This window comes from Vespa velutina, chromosome 4 (genome assembly GCF_912470025.1).
Source record: "Vespa velutina chromosome 4, iVesVel2.1, whole genome shotgun sequence".
NCBI classification, from domain to species: Eukaryota; Metazoa; Arthropoda; class Insecta; order Hymenoptera; family Vespidae; genus Vespa; species Vespa velutina.
The window spans coordinates 10366416-10390213 of record NC_062191.1 but is presented as its reverse complement, the minus strand read 5'-3'; the positions used below and the strand labels follow the sequence as shown (position 1 = coordinate 10390213).

Sequence of the window (23798 nt, the reverse complement as noted above, 5' to 3'; positions counted from 1 at the left end):
CTTTCTCTCCGTTCTTTCGTTTGGTTCAACGATAAGATTTACGTCACGAACGGGGGAACAATCGTTTGCAAATACTCTCCAGCGATTCTTTCTTTTTGAACGATTCCGCAACGAAATGGGAAAGAACACAGGCTTGGTCCATTCGAGAATACCCATTCCGTTGATTAATTCGACGTTCGTAATGGTAACATTCGTCATAATTCTATTTAAACGTCGTAACTTTCGTCGTAATTCTGTTTTATCTTGAAGCGTCTTCGTAACGTTTCTCTTCGTAAAGAGAAAGAGAAAAAGAGACACTGAAATAGAAAGAGAGAAAGAGAAAGACAGAGAAAGGGAAAGAAAGAGAGAGAAAACACAGAAACATACCCTGTTCTATACATTTATCTTTTCCAACTTTTATCGAACTCCGATGGTACTCTCGTATACATGTATATGGCGTAAATTGTATTTTTAACCATCGAAAGATCGAGATAAAGTTTGCCAAGCGAGGAAAATTGCATCGTTATTTTAAAAGACATAGGAACACGAAAGTAATCGTTTTCATACTTACATGAATGTTTCCTTTATTGCCTTTTCATCGAATTATTTTATGACGTATACATAAATATATATGTATATATATAAATCTATTAATAAATAAATGCACGTAATAGGTATGTATGTACGTGTATGTGTGTGTGTGTGTGTGTGTGTGTGTGTGTGTGTATGTGTATGTGTGTGTAATGCATATATCATATATTACTACGTATATGTAATATTTATAATACTTTATTATGATATTAATATCATGATATTTTATATAAAGATATATGTGTGTGTGCGCGTACGTACACACACACACACACACACACACACACACACACTGCTTTACTGCATATAAGTATATGTTATAGACTGAGTTATTAGTAGGGAAATTATTTATAATTCCTAGCTATTATGAATAATAGCGAACAAAATCATGTACTACATATAAATTTCACATTGTTTATCATAATTCATCATATTGATGAATCAATATGGATATTGCTATCATCTGGTCGAACAAAATAATAATAATATTAACAATAATAATAATAATAATAATAATAATAATAATAATAATAATAATAATTAATAATAATAATAATAATAATAATAATAATAATAATAATAATAATCTTTGTGGCGAAATATTAGAATCAGTAGGAGGGAAGAGAGAAATGGTATGATTATTCGGCACGGTTTTCGTCATAGGAGCACATTGCGTTTAGAATCGAATCATAAATTCATACAGCGAGTAGTTTATCTTTTGCGACATTTTAATTTTTTTTCTTCTTGTTTTTTTTTTTTTCCTTTTGTTAGCTACTTTATGATGTTCTCTTATAAGGAAGTTTTCAATATTATTTCGAGGAAAAAAAAATCTCATACTTTCCCATGTGATGTTAAGAAACTTAAGGAGTATGAGAAAGACATGTTCGTGAAAACTCGAAAGTTAGATAAGCGATTGATGTAAATATGAGAGCACATAACGAAGTCAATAAGTTTGCGATAATTAATTAGTTCGTGTTATAGACAGAATGATTAATAAGGCCATCGTAATAAATTTATTATAGAAAACTATCTAAAAGATCGCAGATCTAACGATGAAATTTATTCATCGTTACACATACCGAAAAAAAATTAAATTGCTCAAATGTAACCTTGTTGATAATGTCTGATCAATTTAATAAAATAATCAATATTTATCTGGCAACGCGGTCATTTTAGTCATTATTCATAATGGCCGGGTATTATAAATAATGACCTATTAGTCACATAATCCTTAACATATATACATATATACTATACGTATATACTATATGTATAAGTAAATTAATTAGCTAAAGAAGGAATGGCTTCGCAACTGATGTTACCTAATTTATCTCTTATTATTTATTTATTTTTTCTTTTTTCAGATCACAACGATCAGCCAATCAGGAAGCTCAATGTGGCGAACCGATACACCTCCTCCCATTAACGCACCAACAACATGATTTCGTGCGAGCATGCTTATAACCTGGTATCGAGCCCAAAAGTTTCTCAATGTACCCGAAAAAAGGACACACATCGAATTACGTACGCGTTGAACGTTCGGCCGCGTTCTAAAAATGATTTTAGAAAAATTTTAGACGCGCCTTATAGAGACAAAAAGACTATATCGACGACGACGACGAACGATGAAAGTAATGGAAAAAGCTAGCACTAGAAAATTTCTACACTTAATCACAGAAATGATTACTCTTTTCTTTTCTTTTTTTCTTCTTTATATTTTTATAATTATCGAAATTAAGAAAAAGAAAAAAAAGAGAAATAGACGAAAAAAAATATGCGTCTGTTCAATAAAAAATAGACAATAGTATCTTCAATATGGATGCCGGACGCCATTTTTACTATCAAAATTATCGAACCACAAATACAATTTAATTGCTTTTAATACTATCCTGAAACGAAAAATTTAATTCAATAAGAATTCAAATACCACAAAAACAATTAGAAAATTAAATATTATTATAATATTTAATGTTATTATTTGTCCAAGTATATATCGAATTGATTTTTTAGAAGAGATTGATTTATTCAAAAAAGTAAATCATAGACGCGAAGTATAGAAATGAATATAACGAAAAAATATGCATATATACATATATATATACATATACATATACATATACATATACATATACATATATATGTCTGTGTGTGTGTGTGTGTGTATGTGTGTGCGTATGTATATGTGTATATAGTCAATCATTTTGAAACGAGCTTCTTTTTCCAGCCGTCCGTATGTCGACATGTCGTACGAAACGTCGAGAATCTAAAGAAAAGAAACACGAGACGATCGGTTTGATTAAAAAGTATGACTGATTTCCTATGTTGTTTCTTTCTCTTATCGATACATACTAAAGAATAAAAAAAAAAAAAAAGAAAAAATGAAAGAAAGAAAGAAAAAAACAAAAAATATAAATATATAAATCTATCGATGTTCAGAAAACATAGATTACAAGCGAATAATTAAAAATAAAGATAAGAAGCAAAAGAAAAAAGAGAAAAAAAGAAGAAAGGAAAAAAAGGAAAGCGAATTTAATTCAAAATAATCTAATCGTAAACCAGAGGCGTATCAAATATAGAACGAATAGATTCTCTAGTGCTCTAGGATGTGTCAATACTATGGGAAGAGGAAAGGAGAGAAGATCCAAAAAAGCTAAGAAAAATAATATTTGTTGAAGGAAATTAATATCGAGAAACCTCGATAAGAAATAAATTGGAAAGAAGCAAAGTCGTAATATTATTTAGAAAAGAGATAAGAAACGATTGGTATAATATGAATATATTGGAGATGGTGGGTAAAGTAGGAGGGAAATAAGGGAATTGTCGCGACCTCCGCGTTAACACCTAGGCATAGTTTATACGCCTCTGTCGTTAACGAATAATATCTAAGAAGAACAATAATTTTTTATTTCATCGTCGTAAATATTCGAAAGAAAAATTTGCATTAATATCGTTGAAAGTATTTTATCGCGAAATATCTCTTTCGGTTTTTCAAAACTTTGCGATAAAATAATTAAAATCAAGTTTAAACAAATCAAGGCTAATCTTTCTTGTTGCTATAAATATACATATACATATATATATATATATATATTATTTATTGTTAAAGGAGAAAATAAATTTATGAAAGAATTTGACTTCTCGATATTAGATATCGTTGATTCGAGTCTTGACTTTCGGACATTTTGAATGCAAAAAAGAATGCATGTTTCTTCTTATTTTTCTGCACCTCAAATAATTCGCCATTATGTGATATAAAGGATACGCTCGTTAAACGCCATCAAATAACAATTTACAGATATATCGAGTTATAATCGTGAAACGACAAGACGATGAATGGTTATAAAACCATTAAAGTACTCATCAATTTCGTTGCAATTTGCACAATTTGTCAAGAAGACTGAAAAATGAAAGAAAGAAAGAAAGAGAGGAGAGAGAGAGAGAGAGAAAGAGAGAGAGAGGGAAAGGGAGGAAGAGAAAGAGAAAAAAGAAAGAGACGGAAACAAATATACAAAAACAAATCGACAAATCGTGTAAGGAGTATAAGAATGATTAAATAAATAAATAATTAAATAAAAAGGAGATGTGAACGAGCGTAACACGCGGAATGTATATTACTCGTACGTGCCATAAATTAATTAATTATTCGAATGTGGTGTTGCTCGAACAACTTTAGTGTTATATTGTACATCTAAATAGTATAAAATTTAGCGCAGTACGTGTTTAAAGCGACAGTTATGAGCATTCTCTCGTTTATTAAAAGATATATAGACGTATGAATGATTACGTCGATATCGATCAAAGAATTGATGTGTCGGTCGGGAAGAAAGAAAGGAAGAACAAAAAATAAATAAATAAATAAAAGAACAGTTTTATTCGTACTTAAGAAATTCAAATATTATATTTTTAGGAAGAGTCGTGTCGACGGGTACTTTTAACGCCGAGACTAAAGGACAAAATATCTCAGCGTGAAAGTATATGAATACGACGCCTCTCGTCTCTCTATTAATACTTTTTAACCTTCTTTCATTATTAAAAAAAAAAAAAAAAAAAAAAAAAAAAAAAAAAAAAAAAGCAAAAAGAAAGAAAAAATAAATAAATAAAAGGGAGAGAAAGAGAAAGGAAGAAAATAATAGAGAGAAAAAAGAAGCTGTGGGGAAATAATTAAAACGTTCAATACAATGTAACAGTTATAAAAATAATCTTATTCGTATATAAGAAGATAATCGTCTTATGTAATTTCTTCTTCTTTCTGCTTCTCTTTCCTTTTTTTTTTTTTGTTTTAATTGTAAAAAGAAAAAAAAAAGAAAGAAATAAAACATTTTTCCTTTTCATTTACGAGTCTTAAAAAAGAAATATTAAAAATTTCAATACTTCGAAAATTTACTTTTCATAACGAAGGATCTTTCTTCTTCGTAGATTTTGAAACGATTATCGCATTAATCTAATTCGAATTACCGATCGACAATTCTTGTACAGATTATTCGCTGTCATGTTGAGTCATATTAATCGCGCATCACTCCCCCTTTTTCCACGTGCATTTAATATGCAATGGAAAGTTTAGAATGTGTTTGTTACTTGAACTTTGTGAATGTTCGAAAATTAATCAGGGTCATCGGAATATATGTGTATATATATATATATATATATATACACATACATATATGCAATGAAAATTTGCATTATCTAATTTTTCATAGGTACATCAAAACAAAAGAATGGTAGAAAACGACTCGTAGAAGATGAAATTAACAAGTAATGGTTCCTGAATCTAAAACTATTGAGAGAATTCATTGAAAATCATTATAATTCTATCGAAAGATTTAAATAATAACAAAACTAAATGCGATGAAATGAAGTTGTTAAAAGCGTTCGTATGAGATATGAAAGTGATTTATATTCATAATAGAAGCAGTAGATTTGGAAACCTTACTTCTTGATCGAGATGATATTGGTGTAGTTAACATCAAAATCAGAGAGGCCCAGTATTTTATCAAACATTGGTATTCCCAGTGTAATAATAATAATAATAATAATAATAATAATAATAATAATAATAATAATAATAATAATAATAGTAATAATAATAATAATAATAATATAAAAAATAATAATAAATAAATAAATAAAAGAAGACTTTGATATGTTGCTAGTACGCGTTATAGGTATTCAAAATGAATTTCAATATAAATCTACACCACCAAATACAGATGTACGCACGTGTATACGCGTATATGTATAAGAACATTAAAATCTTATAATTTTTAATGACTTTTAATATAGGTTTAATTATGTAAATTAAGAAGGAATAATTGTGCTCAATAAATTTAAATAAATAAGAATTTTGCCAATGCTAATATAACAATTATTATTACAATCATTTATGTTTAAATACGTAATATACGTAATAGCAGGAGGTATCATATAATTTATTTACAAAAAGTTTTGTACATTTTTGATAATAATGTACAACGGGAGACGATTCACTTATTTGATATATTTGATCAAACTCTATTAAGTATTAAGATTCTATCGATAAATTCTTAACAAGCGACGATACATCAAAAGCATCCGACGAGACAAACACTTTCCTTTTAATCGCCTGTTCGTTCAAATTCACAACAGCCTTTTTTATTTTATTTTTCCATTCCTTTGATTCCTGAGTATTTATGGAACACATGATCACGTCATTTACATAATCTTGAAGAGTATAAGATACCACAGATACAAATATTGATTTTAAATCGTCTTTAGCTTTTTGTTTAAGAGTACTGTCTCTGCTAACTAAATTCAAAATAAATAGACCATTCTCTGTTAAACAGGAGGCTATCATTTTTAACAAATCTATTTCAAGAAATTGTTTAGGCGGACAGCTCATTCCAACGGTAGTATCCTTGCTATCAACATCAAAAAGGATAGCCGAGTACTTCTTACCTTCGGAAGCAGAATTTTTTATAAATTCTATACCATCTGCGATTTGTACTTGCATTCTATTGTCTAAAGTAAGGCCAAAATGTTCAACTGCCACTTTAAGAATAGCCTCGTCGATCTCAACAGTTGTGATTTTTAACTACAACGCAAAGAAAGATTTTTTTTAAAATTCTATCAATGAGATTGAAATATAATTAATGCTGTTTTTTTTTCTTTTTTTTTTCTTTTTTTTTTTTTTTTTTTTTTTTTTTTTTAAATAATATACCATACATTTGAAAAACAATGATATAGAAATGTACACAAGCCTCCACCACCAAGACCTATGATCATGATTTCATTAAAATTTGTAGAATCTAATATCATAGAAACACCTATGCTCATATATACGTGATGTTTGCAAGCCAAAAATCCATTATCTATTACTTTCTTTTTTTTACCTCGTCTGGACTTTACTGAAAATATAATATTTCTTAATATAGTTTATAACTTATTTATTGTATCACAGAGTTATACCTTCTTTTAAACGTGCTTCGCTCTGTATCACGTATGGATTATTTAAAAAAATTAGTCTTCGCAGTGTATGTTCATCCTCTTCGGTTTCTTCAACGACAAAAGAACCACTAATTTTGCTTTCACCTTCAAAACAAATTGTGCGAGCACCTATGTCTGTATCTAAAGATAAATAAGGAATGTGACTCTTATCGGGTAAAGCTGATGGAGCTAAATTGCGTACACAATCTCCAAGTTCAGTTTTTACAGCATCCCAACTTTCAAATTTATGTTCTCGTCGAAGAGTAACGATAGTAAGTCTATCCCGTCGTGTACTCTGCAGTATCTGTTGCCTTCCTTCTTTGGTACTAAACAACCAATCTGTTTCCCTATTAAAAGAGTAACATGTCATTTTATATAGATTATGAAATTTTGCATTTTTAATCTTTTTTATTTCTTACTTATACGTTAATAGAACATTATCCTTACTTTCCTTGTGGTACTATAAACGCAGCATATGATTTTGCTCCTTTAGCACGAGGTTGGTCAAGTACATAAACTGTATATCGAGGATACTTATCACCCACTCTATGTAAATCTAAACAAATTTCTCCTACATCAGATATACTTCTTTTATCAAGGCAATTACATATTAAGGCTGATTGTTGAACCGATAATACCGCAGATATTACAGTATCTGTGGAGGATACTCTTTCAGGTTTTCCATCAGTTAATGCAATTTCAAGAATCTGTTAAGATAAAAGTAACCATTGACAATATAAAGAGTTAAATTGGTTTAGCTAAATTAATATAAGAAGTATATATAATCTTTGTCATACCCACCGACTCTGTTAATTTTATAAATTTGGTTGCTACAACAACAAATACTGGGATAGAACTCCCTTCCTCTTGTTTAGCTTTTTCTTCGGTTTTATGACATCGTGTCACACGTATCATGAAATTATTAGCAGTGAAATATGACAAAATTTTCCTTAGAATATGTTCTTGAAGCAAACTAATACAAATGTATCTTCCACCATTACGTAAGACACGTATGATTTCCTAGAAGATATTTTTACATTTATAAATATTTACATAAATGAATTTATTTCATATCATTCATACATATCATTTTTTCTCACGTATATTACCTTAAAATACTTATCAATAATAGATATTGTATCTTCCTTTACATTTGGCATTAAAGCATCTAAGGTACCTTTATCCAATATAACGCTAAATTTTTCATCTGGATATGTCATTTGCGTAGCATCCATTTGTTCATATATTAAATCTGGCTTATCATTCTTATTAATGTTTTGCATTTGTTTAATAACAACCTCTGACACATCTATATTAATAATATTTCTGTAAAAAGAAAAAGTAAATAATTGTAACTATCTGTAATGCTAAGAAAAATTTAAATACCAACCGATATCCGACATCGTAAAGCGACATACTGAGAGTGGAATTACCACATCCAACGACTAATATATCATCTTTTATTTTGATATATTTAATCAAAATATCACATAATTCTGAATATTCTCCATACCTAAAATATAAATATATGAAAGAAATGATAGATAACAAAAAATATAACAAATTTGATTGACAAGAACTAACCACTCGAAACTTTTCTTGCCACATTTTTTGAAAAACGTATTCCAATATTCTGGTTGACTAAATTCATCATGAGTTTTAGGTAAAAGATTCATGATCTTCCAAATAATATTCGCACATTCACATTTAATCTAAAATTTATCGGCATTTAATTTCACGTTACTTCATTACTTTGATATCAAATATTAAAGAATACGAAATGGCGGAAAATGAGATATAAATTTCTTTAAATATTTCTGTAAAAATATTTCTGAAAAAATATGAATTTTCTCGCGTTTCCGAATTTTTTAAACACTTGTAAATAATAAAAAAACAATCATAAAGCTCAGGAAATACGATCACAGAGTTCGCTCAATATGACTCGAGATTTATGTGACTTCAGCGACGAGTGCGGAAAAAAAGTGAATTAAAAACCTTCGTTAGGAACCTTCTTTCGGTATGTATGATTGTATAGGTAAGTACATTATGCAGTTCACGTGTCGTCAAACATAAATTAAAAAATTGAGCAAACAATGAGATATCAGACGATATATAATCATCAATTTTTACAAAAGAGCTTGTACAAAGCAAATATGTATTCCGAGAAGCGAAACGAACATTTTAAAGATAGATATTGATACTTTATTCATACTCGAATAACCTTACATGTGTTACTTTTTTCGCAAATATATATATATTTTTATATAATATTATATTTATATATATATATATATATTTATATATGTATATATTTACGTCCGGTAATATTAATAGTATTAATAATTAATTGATAATTAATATTATAAAAGAAACTTATAGAAATATTTACATTTTATTATTTCAATATTAATAATATTGTTAATATAATTAATTATATTAATCTTGTATAATATTATTAACAATTAATATTTGTAATAGTTGAATATTGTAAAAGAAATTAATACATGATTATATATTTACGTCCCGTTGCAAAAAATATCGCTATTGTTCGTTTTTCTTTTTTTCGTCATTTTACTGACGAAACAAAAAGGTAGCAATAAATTTATGGTATCGTGCATTATGTCATTGGTTATCGATGATACTTGTATAGCCATGAGGAGATAACATATACACAGTAAAGTGACAAATGGAGATCATTTCTCTTATTGTATTTATTATACGTTGTAATCACGATTCCATATAGATACACATGTGTATATATAGGATATAAATTTTTGTAAATGGGAAAAGGAAAGGATAAATTCTTGAAGAAAAAATTATTGCCAAGATTTGATAAAAGTTTATATAATTAATTGTAAAATAACAATGAGGTCTGATTGATGGAACTATAGAAACCCTTGGACTTCTTCAAGATTTTTCAAAAATTCAAAAAGAAAAATGAGATCGTAGCTAAAAACTGATTACAATCATATCTTTGTCATACATCAAGATATAGTTTCTCATAAACATCATTTTGCAAATTCGATCGTTATAATAATAAATTTCTATGCATGTGTACATGTAAATAATGGAATAATATATATCGATATAACAACAGTACGAACATTAAATGAAATATTAATATTAAATTGGCATAAACATTATGTTATTTTGGATGATAATTATCACTAATAGATAAATTTATTCATTATAAAAATAATTGTTTAACGAACTATAGTCTATTCGTTTCTTCAAAATAATTCGATCAATTAAATTTACCTATTTTTAGACGTCATTTTTGCAAAGGGAATAACATTTTTCAATAATTAGAGATAATCGTTACATGTAGAAAATCTTAATCTCTTGAATGAGTCCTTGATTATCAAAATCGAATAAGAATTGTGATCATAAGAATTCATGACGTAAATCCTTGCAAACCTATAAGAAGAAAATTCCCTTAAAAGGCTTTACATGCGAATCGACGTAAAACGTAATACATAAGCTGTAAAAAAATTCACCAATCAGGTTCGACTATTTCCTCTTTTACGGATGAAATTCTCACGGCTAAAAGTTTTACGTTCAACCAAACACATACCTTCTCACATTTAATTTCGATATTTAAAATTTTATAAATGCAATGCGGTAAAAGTATAGAAATTTTGAGGTTATGTATCTGTACATTGCGATTGAAATTATCAAAAGCATTGTGTTTTATGTTTTTATAAAATAAAAATTCAATAAAAAAAACGAAAAGATGCAACAAACAACATTTGACACATAAGAATTGTATTTTCGCGCAATTTCTTTGACGATGACTGTGATTGGTCGAAATGTATGTCTTATGTTTGTCATGTGTCATACCGCTTACATACTACTGCTTACGTATTACGTCTTACATCAGCGCATGTGAATAAATATCTTAAAGAATAAAACTCTATTTGATATTGAAAAATTACACAGAACAAAAACATCGACAAATCCACGTTCGCGTAAAATTTTCAAGACGATATAAAAAAAAAAAGAAAGGAAAAAAAATAAATATAAGTATGAATCCTTTGATAAATTATTTTTGTAAATATAAAGCTTAAGTTTGTTTTATTTGTATTTTCTTTTTCTTTTTATTTTTCTCAAAAAGATTTCCAAATAGAAGAAACATAACCTTTCTTCGAAATGACTTCTATTTCGCGCTGGACGATTTACCAATGATCGTTCATGTCACCAAGGCGACATCTATGAACACAGTTTCGTAACAACGTCCTAAATGTACTGTTGCGTCAGCCATTGAAATACTTTGGAACACAAGCTCGCACGTATCACTGGTGGTTTATTCATCGATCGAAGCATCTATTCGCGGTCAGCGAACGGTTGATTCTTGTCCTTCCCTGTTACTGAAGAAGTACGAGCATATCTAACAAAGTAAGTCAAATAAATAATTTTCTTCAATTATTAAAGTGGATTTCATTCGATCGATTGACTGATATTTTACGCGTCATCATATTCCCTTTATCGAAATAAGTTCTAATAGAATTCTTTTTGCGCTACTAATATCAATGAAATAAATAAAAATTTATAATTTTTGCCATCGACAGACATGATATATTACCACGTGTAGTTTGATCGTGAATATAAGAAATATATAACTGACGCCATTCTTCAAATTCGTGCTATTTCGATTTCATCGAATGTACAAACTGTTACGTATCTTCTTTGTCAAACATATATATATATATATATATATATATATATATATATATATACATATGCATATATATGTAAGTACATATATATATACTTACTATATATATATATATATATATATATGTACCTAAAGACGAGTGAAGTTATATAACTCGGCCCTGAACCAGTACCCTACTGTACTTCATTTTTGCATTTAGATTCGTTGTAGAGGGTTACACTTTTGGTAACTCTCGATACACTTTTGTTTCACCTTTTCTATTCTATCATTTTTACAAGGCATTTCATACATATTACTTCAGATATTTTCATCATTTTATTTATAAACTGATGTAAAAGAGAGATATAGAATACTATGCTCTAAAGTATATATCGTTAAGAAATATAATCTATTTTATACATTTGGATTTTTTTATTACGAAACGACGATGTTACGTGAAAAGTTTTCCACGAGGTTATATATCGTTGATAAAATTATGGGAGAAAAAATCGATAATAAATTTTATTCCACTTACTATCAAACACATATATGAGCTGCTCATTTAATCGATTAACTACACATTTGTAAAACAAAAAGTCGAGAAATGTGATGAAATAATATAAATTGCTTTTTAAAATTCCCTTTTAAATATAAATTCAAATAAACATTATAGATTATATAAAGGTTTTGGTTATATATATATATATATATATATATATATATATATATATATATATATACATATATAAGTAATAATTATGATCGATTGAGAGATTAAAAAGTTATTAGAAATGTTAAGAGCAGGTAATATTTTCCTATTCCTCTTATCTATCAAGGATTGATAATCTGTGCTCGTTATTTATCTGGTAAGCGGGTTTTATTACAATCGAATTTTGATTTTTATTATTTTTTTTTCTTTTTTCCTTTCTTTGTGATCATCGAACTACTCTAATCAAACCATCTGTGATTGAACGCTTCCGTATTGTGTCGATACAAAGGACGTGATAAAAAGGACGTACAAGCGCAGGCGCATCGATTTATTAAATATCTCGACATTTTTCAAACGTTTTTTTTTTTTTTTTTTTTTTTTTTTTTTTTTTTTTTTTTTTTTTTTTTTTTTTTTTTTATCGAAATGCAAATATTAGATAATCCTGAGAAACATTAGACGAAACGTGTGAAATAAGTTATGTACATATCCATATACGTGAGTGTACGTCCACTTATGTACAGGTTATATCGTAATTCACATGATTAATTGTTGTTTTTTTATTTTTCAATGAATCAAACTGAATGAAAGAAGGAAGAAAAAAAAATACAAACAAACAAATAGGATGATTTATCGAATAATACTACAACGATAGTAGTGATCGCCATGTTTTTTTCCCCTCTCTCGTTTAACAGAGCGCCAAGTTTGGCTCGCGTTCATTTTCATATGATCGTGCGATTTTATTTTACAATAAGAATAGAACATTTGAGAAAGAACGAATTGTTATTATATTTTTTCTTCTGTTTTTTTTTTTTTTTTTTTTTTTATTTACGTCCTTTCGCGTTTTATAAATGACAAATGATTATTATAAAATGATTCAATGCTTCGAATAATCGTGCTCGTGACAAAAATCGTTCAGAGTAAACGCCTTTTGATGACGCAAGCGTTATAATGATCTCCTCGATTATTTCTCTACGTAACCACTACGACGTCATAATCACGAATACGTAATACATATACATATGTATGAGTAGTTACGATCATAAGTAGTCTATAAATTTATATAGACTATAAGATAAGACACTGTTATAATTATTACCATGTTGAGAATTATATAATACACTGTTGAGAATTATTACCATGATTATTTATAAATCGTTTAGAAATATTTCTTTTTTAATTGGAATTATTTTAATTTTATTATTATTTTATTATTATTTATTATTATTTTTTTTTATCGTTTTAGTCGAAGCAAGAACTATGGGTGTACCAGCAGGTGATCCAGAAAAGGGAAAGAAGGTGAGATATATATATATATATATATATATAAATGATGATCATTTATTTGTAGTATTGTTATTATTAATTTTATTATAATTAATATTATATATATTTATTTATTATATATAATTAGTATTATTTATTCATAAAGAATAGTTTATTATATTGATTGATATTTTTAGATCTTCGTACAGAAATGTTCACAATGTCACACGATAGAAGCTGGCGGCAAACATAAAGTAGGTCCTAATTTACACGGTCTGATCGGTAGGAAAACTGGCCAGGCGCCCGGTTTTGCATACACGGATGCTAACAAGGCTAAAGGTATATTCATTGAACATTTTCAATTTTATTCCGTTCATATATTTAACCTTTATTTCTAATCATATTTATTTTCTCAGGTATCACTTGGAATAAGGATACGTTGTTCGAATATTTGGAAAATCCAAAGAAATACATTCCCGGCACGAAAATGGTGTTCGCCGGTTTGAAGAAACCACAAGAACGTGGAGATTTAATCGCTTATTTAGAACAAGCATCGAAATAAAATCGCTGTGCCATGTCGAAGGTGGTGAAAAACAAATTCTCGTGCGGGTTGAATGTCACGCAAGATATCTTAGTACGATTATCATCTTCATTCTTGCGTACGTTTATCTCACATTTCATTAAAATTCATTTTTAACAACTCTCCTCCTTCTGCCACTAAAAAAAAAAAACAACAACAACAACAAAAGAAAGAAAAGCGTTTTCTCGATATTTAAATAGTGATGAATTGTTATTATTGTTAATAAGTAGGTATACAGTGTTGTAACTATGTACATTGACAAAGGGGCTTGGCTAGAACTAGCCCCATTTCTTCATTCACGAAGATATTCCGGTGCTCGTGTCACAGATGGCTGAGCCATTTGCTAATCGTACACCGTAATTATTTATTATCATTGTACCGATCGAATCATTCGACTAATGTTTGTCTTCTCTGTACAACGTACCAACGTCAGAATACAGATTCGATGATAAATTTGTAATGGTCTTTAAATTTTTTTTTTACAAATGTCCTTTTAATTAACCCCTTACACTTGGTAAGGCATAACTATGTCGACATTTATAATATGATGAAGTACGATAAATCGTAATTTCACTGAGACACGTGATCATTAATAGATCTTCTCTTCGATAAAATAACATATCTTCCTCTTTTAATTTTTCATCCAGCGGTGTCGTAAAAATGTTTTATAACTGCTGGATAAGTGGTTATGTTAAAAAATTGATTGAAGTTGTGAAGGATTAGTTTTACGAAAGATGAATGATGCGAATACACTTTTCGATTTTCTATTACGTCGTAATCATTTTAATAAGACTTAGTTTTTTAATAAGACTATATGGCGACCATTTAACTAGATCTTTCGAACGATAAGACACGAATGAGGAAGGATGCGGTTAAAGCGGTAGGAAACTAATCTTGGTTTATACACGAATTGGTTAAACTGAATCCTTTACTGGGGAAAAAGAAAAAAATTTCATTTAGTCGTAACTTGTCGTTTTACGATAACGCGTGTGCTCATAATATTTTTCTAAAAAGAAAAAGAAAAAAGGAAAACCTTCGAATTTCATATTAATCAATCATGGAAAGTGATCATCTTTCCTCGTCGGCGGATAATTCGGAGGATAGTGCCTCTTACGTTTTACGAAAAGAAGAAAAAAAGTCGTTGAGACTTCATTTGACTCGCGTCTTTAGTTCAAATTCTCTACGTAGTCCTAAAAGTCCTTCGGGGTTTTGCGATTCTCAAAGATCGAGTAGTAACCTTAGCGTGAGTCCTATCGTCAAATCGAGACATTCCTGGCATATTCATTTTCGCAAAAACAAAAACAGTACATCCTCCTCGCAATCCTCTGAAAGTGGATTTTCCTTATTTTCGCCAACAAAATCAACGACGAACGAAACATTTTCAGATTCACCAGAAATGAGTCCTAGCAGTTCGAAAAATTCTTACTCTCCAATATGGAACACTAGCAATGGGTAAGTGAATATCTTAATTATAATTTTTTGGCATCGTTAAAAAAAAAAAAAATAAAAAAAATAAAAAATGAAAAAGAAAAATTCATCACATTTTTATCTACGTTTAAACGATTATGAATTAGGTCGTAACTACAATAGTTTCTAACTCTATTTGAAATAGTATTATTGAAATACAAGAATAAAGAGAAAAAGGAAAAAACTATAAATCTTAACTAATCATAATACGCTAAGATACAAATGGAAATTGAAAAGGACGTTAATGTCGTTTCGATTTATTTCTAACGATATAATTTACTCGTTTCAATTTTTCAAATGATAATAATAATCAGAAATGATTAACAACTCGAAATTTCTTTTCATTGGTCGAAAGAATACGCTTTACTTTATTTATTTCTTTTTTTTTTTTTCTTTCTTTTTATCTCATGACTTTTTATTTCGTGAAGTGCAAGCATTCACAAATCTAATCACACTTATGTCATAGAGATAATTAAAAAGAAAAATTCTAAAGGCTAGAAATATAGTCGATTACCGATTACTGGGTTGTCGGAGTAAGATAACTTTTATCGCATCTTTAACAGGCCAACCTGCTGCTGTTGCTGTTGCTGCTGCTGCTGTTGCTACTGGTATTAGTTGCTGTTAGCTATTAGCCGTTAGCTTCATTGAGATTAAGCTCATACGAGAGGAAACCCTCTTTGACGATGTTTATATTGCATATATGTGTCGTTGGAAATCTAAAATAGAGGGAAAATTGCGTATCGATCGTAAGAATATTACATTCTGATTATTCGCTATATCTACTTCATGAATAATATTGATAAGGAAGAAATCTCTGATTTATCAAAGAGCTTTTTATTCATTTCAGAATATTTATTTTATATTTTCGCATAATATCCAAATAGATTTCCAAATTTCTCTATATTATTACGCGATATTCAAATAGACAACAAAAATAATCAATATTTGTCACGTAATATTCAAATAGATCACAAAAATTTCATATTGATCACGTGATGTTCAAAACCGAGTTCAAATATGTTAAACGTTGTCACAGAATATTTAAATGGATCTCGAGTTTTTAACATTTATCATGTGACATTCTCTCATTAAATCTAATTAGACCTAAACTTTTCAACATTTGTCACATGATACTCAAGTAGATCACAAAAATTTGACATTGATCACGTGACCGAACTCAAATATGTCAAACATTGTCATATAATATTCAAGTGGATCTCGAGTTTTAGATGCTTGTCACGTGACATTCTCTCTCTAGATCTAATTAAATCTAAACTTCTCAACATTATGTCATGTGACATTTAAGTAAATCTAAACTTTTCAACAATTGTCTGGTGACATTCGAGTAGACTTCAGTCATCATTTTAAGTTGAACATTTTCAACAGATTCAAGAAAATATAATCGAACAATATATATACATATATATATATATATATATATATATATATATATATATATATATATATATATATATAAGAAATTTGAATGTATGTATGTATGTGTGGGTGTCGAATCAGAATGGACGTATAAATGAATCGTCGAAGAAGAGGTAGCAATCCTTCGCGCAGGAAAACGAGGGAGATGTCGGGTCGATGCAGCGCCGGCGCTGCGGAAAGCGGCGCTGCGGAACGCGTTCCCACCAGGTCGGTTCTCTCTCTTTCTCTCTCTTTCTCTCTCTCTCTCTCTCTCTCTCTCTCTCTCTTCTCTTTCTCTCTCTCTTTCTTTCTTTTCGCGTACCAAGAGCGCAGCTCCTCTCCTCGCACAAAGCACACTACACGAAGCGCTTCGGAGCAGTGTAGAACGGGCTTTGGTACGAGAGTTCTTCTCTAGCGAGCGACTAGGAATTTAATCGAAAATACACGTACGCAAACAACAGGTAAGCCGCGAATATTTTTTTTCTTTTTCTTTTTTTTCTTTCCTCTCTCTTTTATCTACTCGTTTTTCTCCCTCTTTTTCTCTCTCTCTCTCTCTCTCTCGCTCTTTTTCTCTCTTTCTCTCTCTCTTTCTTTTTCTTTCTGTTTTTTCTCTTTTGATCTCGAAAAAACGAAAGAAAAATCACTTTTGTTTTTTGTTTTTTTTTCATTCAAACGTATGAGATATAATATACATACATAGACACATACATACATACATATATATATATATATATATATATATATATATATATATATACATACATTGAATTTCTAGAGAGCCTAGACGATTCCAATAATAATAATGATAATAATAATAATAATAATAATAATGAATATAATCATTCTCGAGTCTGACAGTGATCGATTTCTATCTATTTCAAAATGGAACTTCTTTCTTTTATTCTCAATGTTGGACTCTTCCACTTATATTATTCGGATACGCGCCTAATTCATCCGTCTATTCTAATTATTTTTAAAATATCTTTGAGATTTAATCGAATCATTTTCATTGATAATTTCAATAAATTTATTTGACGTAGATTTTTTTGTTAATGTAGATAGATACTTTAAATAGATTTTAGATAGGCTCGAGTAATCTATGCCAGACGTCATTGACTTATTTCACGATAGACCGAACGGACGTATGTGTATATGTATATACATATGTGTATATATATATATATATATATATATATATATATATATATATATATGTACATGTACATATACGTTGATCAACGAAGGTAATGTTTTAATGTATATAATCGTCGTGCGTGTCGCGTCGCTGCCCTTGCGCGGGCAATTGCTCGTTCCTGTAATTGCATCTTTCATAGACCGTGACAGAAACGTAACGCGTGTGTCTCGATTTTTATATTTTAATTTAAATTATTATGCATCATACATACTTTCGATCGATTAAACATTTCTCTTCTTTTACATTATTTTCATTTATAAATGTATGCCGAAGAATAAACGACAAAAAAAAGTATACAATTAACGTCCGTCGTTCATTTTGTTTCTTATGATTATTAATTAAAAAGAAAAAAAAAACAAAACAAAGAGGGAAAATAAAAAATTGCCCAAAATTCAAATCTCTTATTTGTATTCGTAGCATTTTTTCTTTCTTTTTTTTTTTTTTCTTTTCAAACGACAATATAAAATTCATTTAACTGGGGCTGATAGCAAACATCACGGATTTGATATTATCGGGTAAAGAAGAAATGGCCTCGAGCAACGAACGAAATTTAGGGCAGGCCGATTCCCGGTTCACGCGCAGAGATACATACATACTTAGTAGAAATTTAGTGATATACAAAAATCACGCATGCATGTATTACCACCAGTTTTTTTCTCTTTTCCTACTATTCCCCTTTTTTTTCCCCTATATATATATATATATATATATATATATGTGTGTATAGATGTGTGTACGTATATATATACACGCACACATACGTAGCCTGCATCATCGGGCAAAAAGTAGGTCTAGGGAATCAGCTGACCGAAAGAGGCGCGTGCGCTTCAGGAACGCGATCAGCGCGATTCGAAACGCCCACCAAAGTACACCTACGCGACTGGAATCCAGGAAACAGGAATACCGACTCTTTCGACATTATTCAAACTAAAACGTAAAATGTATTACTGATTAAACGACATTATTATAGCAATATTTATATTCATTAGTCTCATTTTTGATCGCAACAAATCAATCAATCAGCTGTTTCTTATAATCGCTCTCGTAATAATAATAATAATAATAATAATAATAATAATACGAGATTTTTTGTTTATTTAATTTTGTTCCTCTTATCTTTATTTTTCACAATTTTTGAAACTCGATACACAGAAAAGGCCGAGGTGTCGGGTTTCTTTCATTGTTTATTTATTTTTTTCCTTTTTTTTTTTTCTTTTACTTGCCGCCAAGAGTCGTCGTATCATTTCATAACGCGTTATTCGCATCGACCTTGACCGAATGGGCGTCCGGTAATACACGTATCTATGTATTTAAAGTACATATTGTACATACGTATGGATAAACAAAGTCGAGGGTGAAACGGGACACTGTGTTCGAATTAAAAAAAAAAAAAAAAGGAAAAAAAAATATCAAAAGGAAGGAAGGAAGGGCAATCCGTGATGGAGATCAATAGCTTCGTAGGAATTTCAATTGAAAGGAAAGCTCTCGACGATTAGGTTTACGAACATAATTGAAAATGTGATTAACTCGTGGATCTTTTGGTTTTAACAAATAAAACGCGTATTCTATTTTCTTCGAAGATACGCACGATTAGGTTAGACATTTTGAAGGTAAAGTAAAAAGGAAAAAAAATTAAAATGAAAACAAAGAGAAAGAAAAAAGTAATACGACGACACGTGAGAAAATCTCGTTAGTATGTCAGATTATAATAGGATTATAAAATAGATCGCAAAGTAGTTGGATACTCGAGACGTTGGTTAGATATCCTTTTTTTAAAAGAGAAAACAATACTTGGAAATCGTTGTCAATTATTTAATCCAAGCAATGACATTTAATAGTAATGATAAACTTTCATTATTATGTAGTTTTATTTTAAATAAAAATCTTTGCAAGTCGAGGAATGATCTATTTGGTTTTTTCATTTTCTTTTCTTTCATTTTTTTCGTTTCATTTTTTTATTAATTCTTTCCGTTTTATCTGTCATTGTATCTAAATAACTAAGTACGTAAATACATAAGTACATATATACGTTCATACCTGACATTACCTACAGTAATATCGATTATCTTAACCCTCTACGATTTGATGTATTTTTAATACGAGCAACCACTGTTGAGGAAAATTTTCTTGGATCGTTAGATGGAAATAACTATTATTATTTCATTCAAGCCGACAAATCAAATTGATCCGTGACTTTTCGTATTTCCGTGATCGCAAAGTAAATACAAGTAAATAGAGAAATTAAGTTCATCGGGAGGGAAAGAAAGAGAGAAGGAGAGAAATAGAGAAAGAGAGAGAGAGAGAGAGAGAGAGAGAGAGAGAGAGAAGATTAAGAGAAAGGAGGAAACGATCAACAACGAGGTACTTAAATGTTACTATGTTGAATCCTTCATCGAATTTATATCTTTTTCCTTTATATCCATATTTATATCTTAGATGTAAAAAATAGATCAAAGAATTATAATTAGAAAGTACGATAGTCTAGGCTCGAAAATTTCAATGACGCTAATACACTTGCGTCAATACAGTTGCTGGGTGAAGAGTGCAAATTATACACACATAGTCAAACACACAGAAACACAAAGAGAGACGAAGATAGAGAGAAACAGAGATAAAGAGACAGAGAGAGAGAGAGAGAGAGAGAGAGAGAGAGAGAGAGAGAGAGAGAGAGAGATAATAATAACCGTGTAAGGACATTGGGAACGGCTGTTAAATCGCTTCTTCCGCTTCAGGTATGAAGTACTCACCGCAGCAGCAGCAGCAAAAGGAAAGAAAGTCGGAGAGTGAGGTTGGTTCGGTTGAATTGACACCGAATCGTGAGACTAATCAACGTAGCTCGATGGCGTCAATGGATAATCCGAAAAACAACGGTTCTTCATCGTCGAGTTCTCTCGCTAGAAGGACGATTTGTCGCTCACCGTCGAGCGGCATGTTTGCCTGGATGCGTGTCTTTCGGTTGGCCTCGATGTTACATCAGGTTGGCTGCTAGGAACGAATCGGCTTACGTGACGTCGCAGCAGCAGCAGTAGCAGCAGCAGCCATAGCAGCCATAGCAGCAGCAGCAGCAGCAGCAGCAGCAGCAGCAATAGCAGCAGCAGCAGCAGCAGCAGCAGCGGCAATAATTGTCAGCCGATATACACTTTGTCACGATCCTATCGAGTTTTTTGGATCGTATTTAGAGATATTTTAACAAAACAGAGTTTTAACGAAGATGTAACAAGAGCGACAGATAGATAGAAAGAGATAAAGAGAGAGCGAGAAAGAAAGAGAGAGTGTATGTGTGAGAGAGAGAGAGAGAGAGAGAGAGAGAGAGAGAGAGAAAGAGAGTGAGAGTGAGATTGTGAGAAAGAGAGAGTGAGAAAAAAGATTTCTAATTTGTCGCATTGCGATTTTGGCCGATGTACCCTTGCCCCCTTCCATCCCCACCTTACCATACTCTATCTCAATCTCTTCTAATCGTTTCTTTTGATTCCCTAATATTTTCTATCTTCATTTTATCTTCTTCTCTAAGGCGAAATCTTTAACGTAGAGACGACCGTTGCTCGATCATAGTGCGTTACGCAATTACGTGTTAACAGCCACGGGCGGTGTACTAGTTACGAGCACGCCTACTACTACTATTACCACTATTACTACTACTACTATAGTAATACTATTACTACTACTACTATTACTACTACTATAACTACCACTACTACCACTGTTACTGTTGAACACGGAGTAACACGTTTACTCCTGTTATAACGGGTATAAATAGAAAAAAGATCAGTCAGAAATTCTCGGTTCGTTGATTGATCGATCGCAGTCGTTGATTAGTCAGCTTCCAAATCGAAGATCCTCCTCCTGCCACCCCTTTCTTTTTTTTTTCTTCTTTCTTCTTTCCAGGGTACTTTTTTCTCATTTTTTTTTTCTTTCTTTTTTCACCCTTTCCCTACCCTCAAACGCTCGATGCCTCAATCTTTATTCTCGTTTAATCTGCTTAATCGTTCAAACGATCTTCTGCCTAACCTAGATACACGATTTGTCCAAACAATCATCTATTTTTTATCGAACATTCCAATTCTCTTACGAAAGACGATAAGATACCAAATCCATCTTTTTTTTACATCGGATAAAAAAAGAAAAAGGAGAAAAGAAAATGGAACAGAAAAGAAAAAAAGCGCGCATGCTTCAGGTATCTAATAAGATTCGAATTTACGCGTAACTTCTATTCCCTCTATGTTTATTTATCTTCATCGTCGTTACTATCGCCATGATCATCTTCATCGTTTATTATTATTATCATTATTATCATTATTAATTATTATTAATTATCGATATTATTATTATAATTATAATAATAATAATAATAATTATTATTATTATTATTAATCTTTAAGCAATGTTACCACGTTGAATCGTTATGCGAATATATTTTATCATAAGGTGGCAAGTTTCGAGAAATAAAATTGTTTGCTTTATCGGCGCGATGGGTGAGCTCTATCCTAAGCCAATCTTTTTTCGTGGAGATGAAGAAAAAATGCGACGAAGGTATGTTCCGTACGAGAAAAGAACTTCGTGGGAGAGCTTGAGAGGAAAGAGTAGAAAAAAAAAAAAAAGAAAAAATAAACGAACGAACGAACAAACAAAAGGAATAAAAAAAAAAAAAAACAAATTCGATCGCGTTGAACGAGAACCATATAAAGGTATACCGAGTGTGAAGGTGTAATTAGGTAAGAAGTAAAAAATCATTGGAGAAAAATACGAAAGAGATGGAGGAGTAGGAGGAGGTAGAGAAGTAGGAGGAGTAGGAGGAGGTAAAAAAGGTGAAGGAGATGGTGGAAATGATAGCGAGCGAAAGTGAGTCATTCGAGAAGAGTTAAGTATAGTACGCGTGCTTTAATATGCTCCTTCGTGCGGTTCACATTCGCAACGGAGTGGAAAATTCAAAATGGCTACCTGACAGGACGAAAGAACGCAAAGATGACAAGATCTCTAAAGATTTTATAATGGATAATGATCTCAGCGCATTCTTTGACTCCAACATCTCCTCTCTAAATCGCGGGGGAATACCTTTACTTACGTAACATTCGCCTAATGACACGAAGAAAACGACGCTCTCTCGCGATTTTCTATTTCTCTCTCTTTCTATCTGTCTATCTGTCTGTCTGTCTGTCTGTCTCTCTCTCTCTCTCTCTCTATCTCTCTCTCTCTCTCTCTGTATTTCTCCTTAGTCCTATCACGAGTCTCGATGTCTATTCGATGAAGAATATATTATAATGACGTCTAATGACTTTTTACTCGTTACGTCGCACTTTCTTTCGTAACTCGTCTTTTTTTTCTTTTTCTTTTTCTACTTGTTTTCTTTTCTCTATCTCTCTCTCTCTCTCTCTCTTTCTCTCTCTTCCTTTACGTTACGATACTCACGTATCGTACACATATTATACATACATATGTGTCGAATTCTATTTAAGAAAATTAACGAGCTTCTTTAGTAAAGATTTCG

General features: G+C 30.5%; 4 protein-coding genes across 9 annotated transcripts in view; 3 read left to right on the top strand and 1 right to left on the bottom strand.

Moving 5' to 3' along the window:
- LOC124948944 (hemicentin-2-like) overlaps window positions 1–4361 on the top strand; it is a 260665-nt gene extending 256304 nt beyond the window's left edge. For all 4 annotated transcript variants that reach the window (XM_047493314.1, XM_047493315.1, XM_047493316.1 and 1 more), the window contains one exon: window positions 1935–4361. In XM_047493314.1, the coding sequence (XP_047349270.1) occupies window positions 1935–2012 (78 nt within the window). In that variant the 3' untranslated portion in view covers window positions 2013–4361. The remainder of the gene's footprint in view (window positions 1–1934) is intronic.
- A 390-nt stretch (window positions 4362–4751) lies between these two features.
- On the bottom strand, window positions 4752–8993 carry LOC124948945 (eEF1A lysine and N-terminal methyltransferase homolog). 2 transcript variants are annotated; one of them, XM_047493319.1, is made up of 8 exons: window positions 8614–8993; window positions 8420–8542; window positions 8139–8355; window positions 7831–8049; window positions 7477–7736; window positions 7012–7376; window positions 6769–6950; window positions 4752–6637 (listed from the first exon to the last, which is right to left on the bottom strand). In XM_047493319.1, the coding sequence occupies exons 1-8, from the start codon at window positions 8703–8705 to the stop codon at window positions 6089–6091; spliced, it is 2007 nt and encodes a 668-aa protein (XP_047349275.1). In that variant the 5' UTR covers window positions 8706–8993; the 3' UTR covers window positions 4752–6088. The 2 variants fall into 2 exon arrangements, with proteins under 2 accessions (XP_047349275.1, XP_047349276.1); XM_047493320.1 differs by having other exon boundaries at window positions 8448–8542; window positions 8614–8631.
- Window positions 8994–11267: 2274 nt separating this feature from the next.
- LOC124948950 (cytochrome c) lies at window positions 11268–14695 on the top strand. The gene is made up of 4 exons (XM_047493325.1): window positions 11268–11424; window positions 13636–13688; window positions 13853–13994; window positions 14072–14695. Exons 2-4 carry the CDS (start codon window positions 13650–13652, stop codon window positions 14215–14217), a joined length of 327 nt encoding a protein of 108 aa, XP_047349281.1. The 5' UTR covers window positions 11268–11424; window positions 13636–13649; the 3' UTR covers window positions 14218–14695.
- A 381-nt stretch (window positions 14696–15076) lies between these two features.
- Window positions 15077–23798, top strand: part of LOC124948942 (rap1 GTPase-activating protein 1) — a 112599-nt gene continuing 103877 nt past the window's right edge. Inside the window, exon 1 of one of the 2 annotated variants that reach the window (XM_047493304.1) lies at window positions 15077–15687. In XM_047493304.1, coding sequence (XP_047349260.1) covers window positions 15293–15687 — 395 coding nt within the window. In that variant the 5' untranslated portion in view covers window positions 15077–15292. The remainder of the gene's footprint in view (window positions 15688–23798) is intronic. The other variant, XM_047493308.1, reaches the window with a different exon arrangement.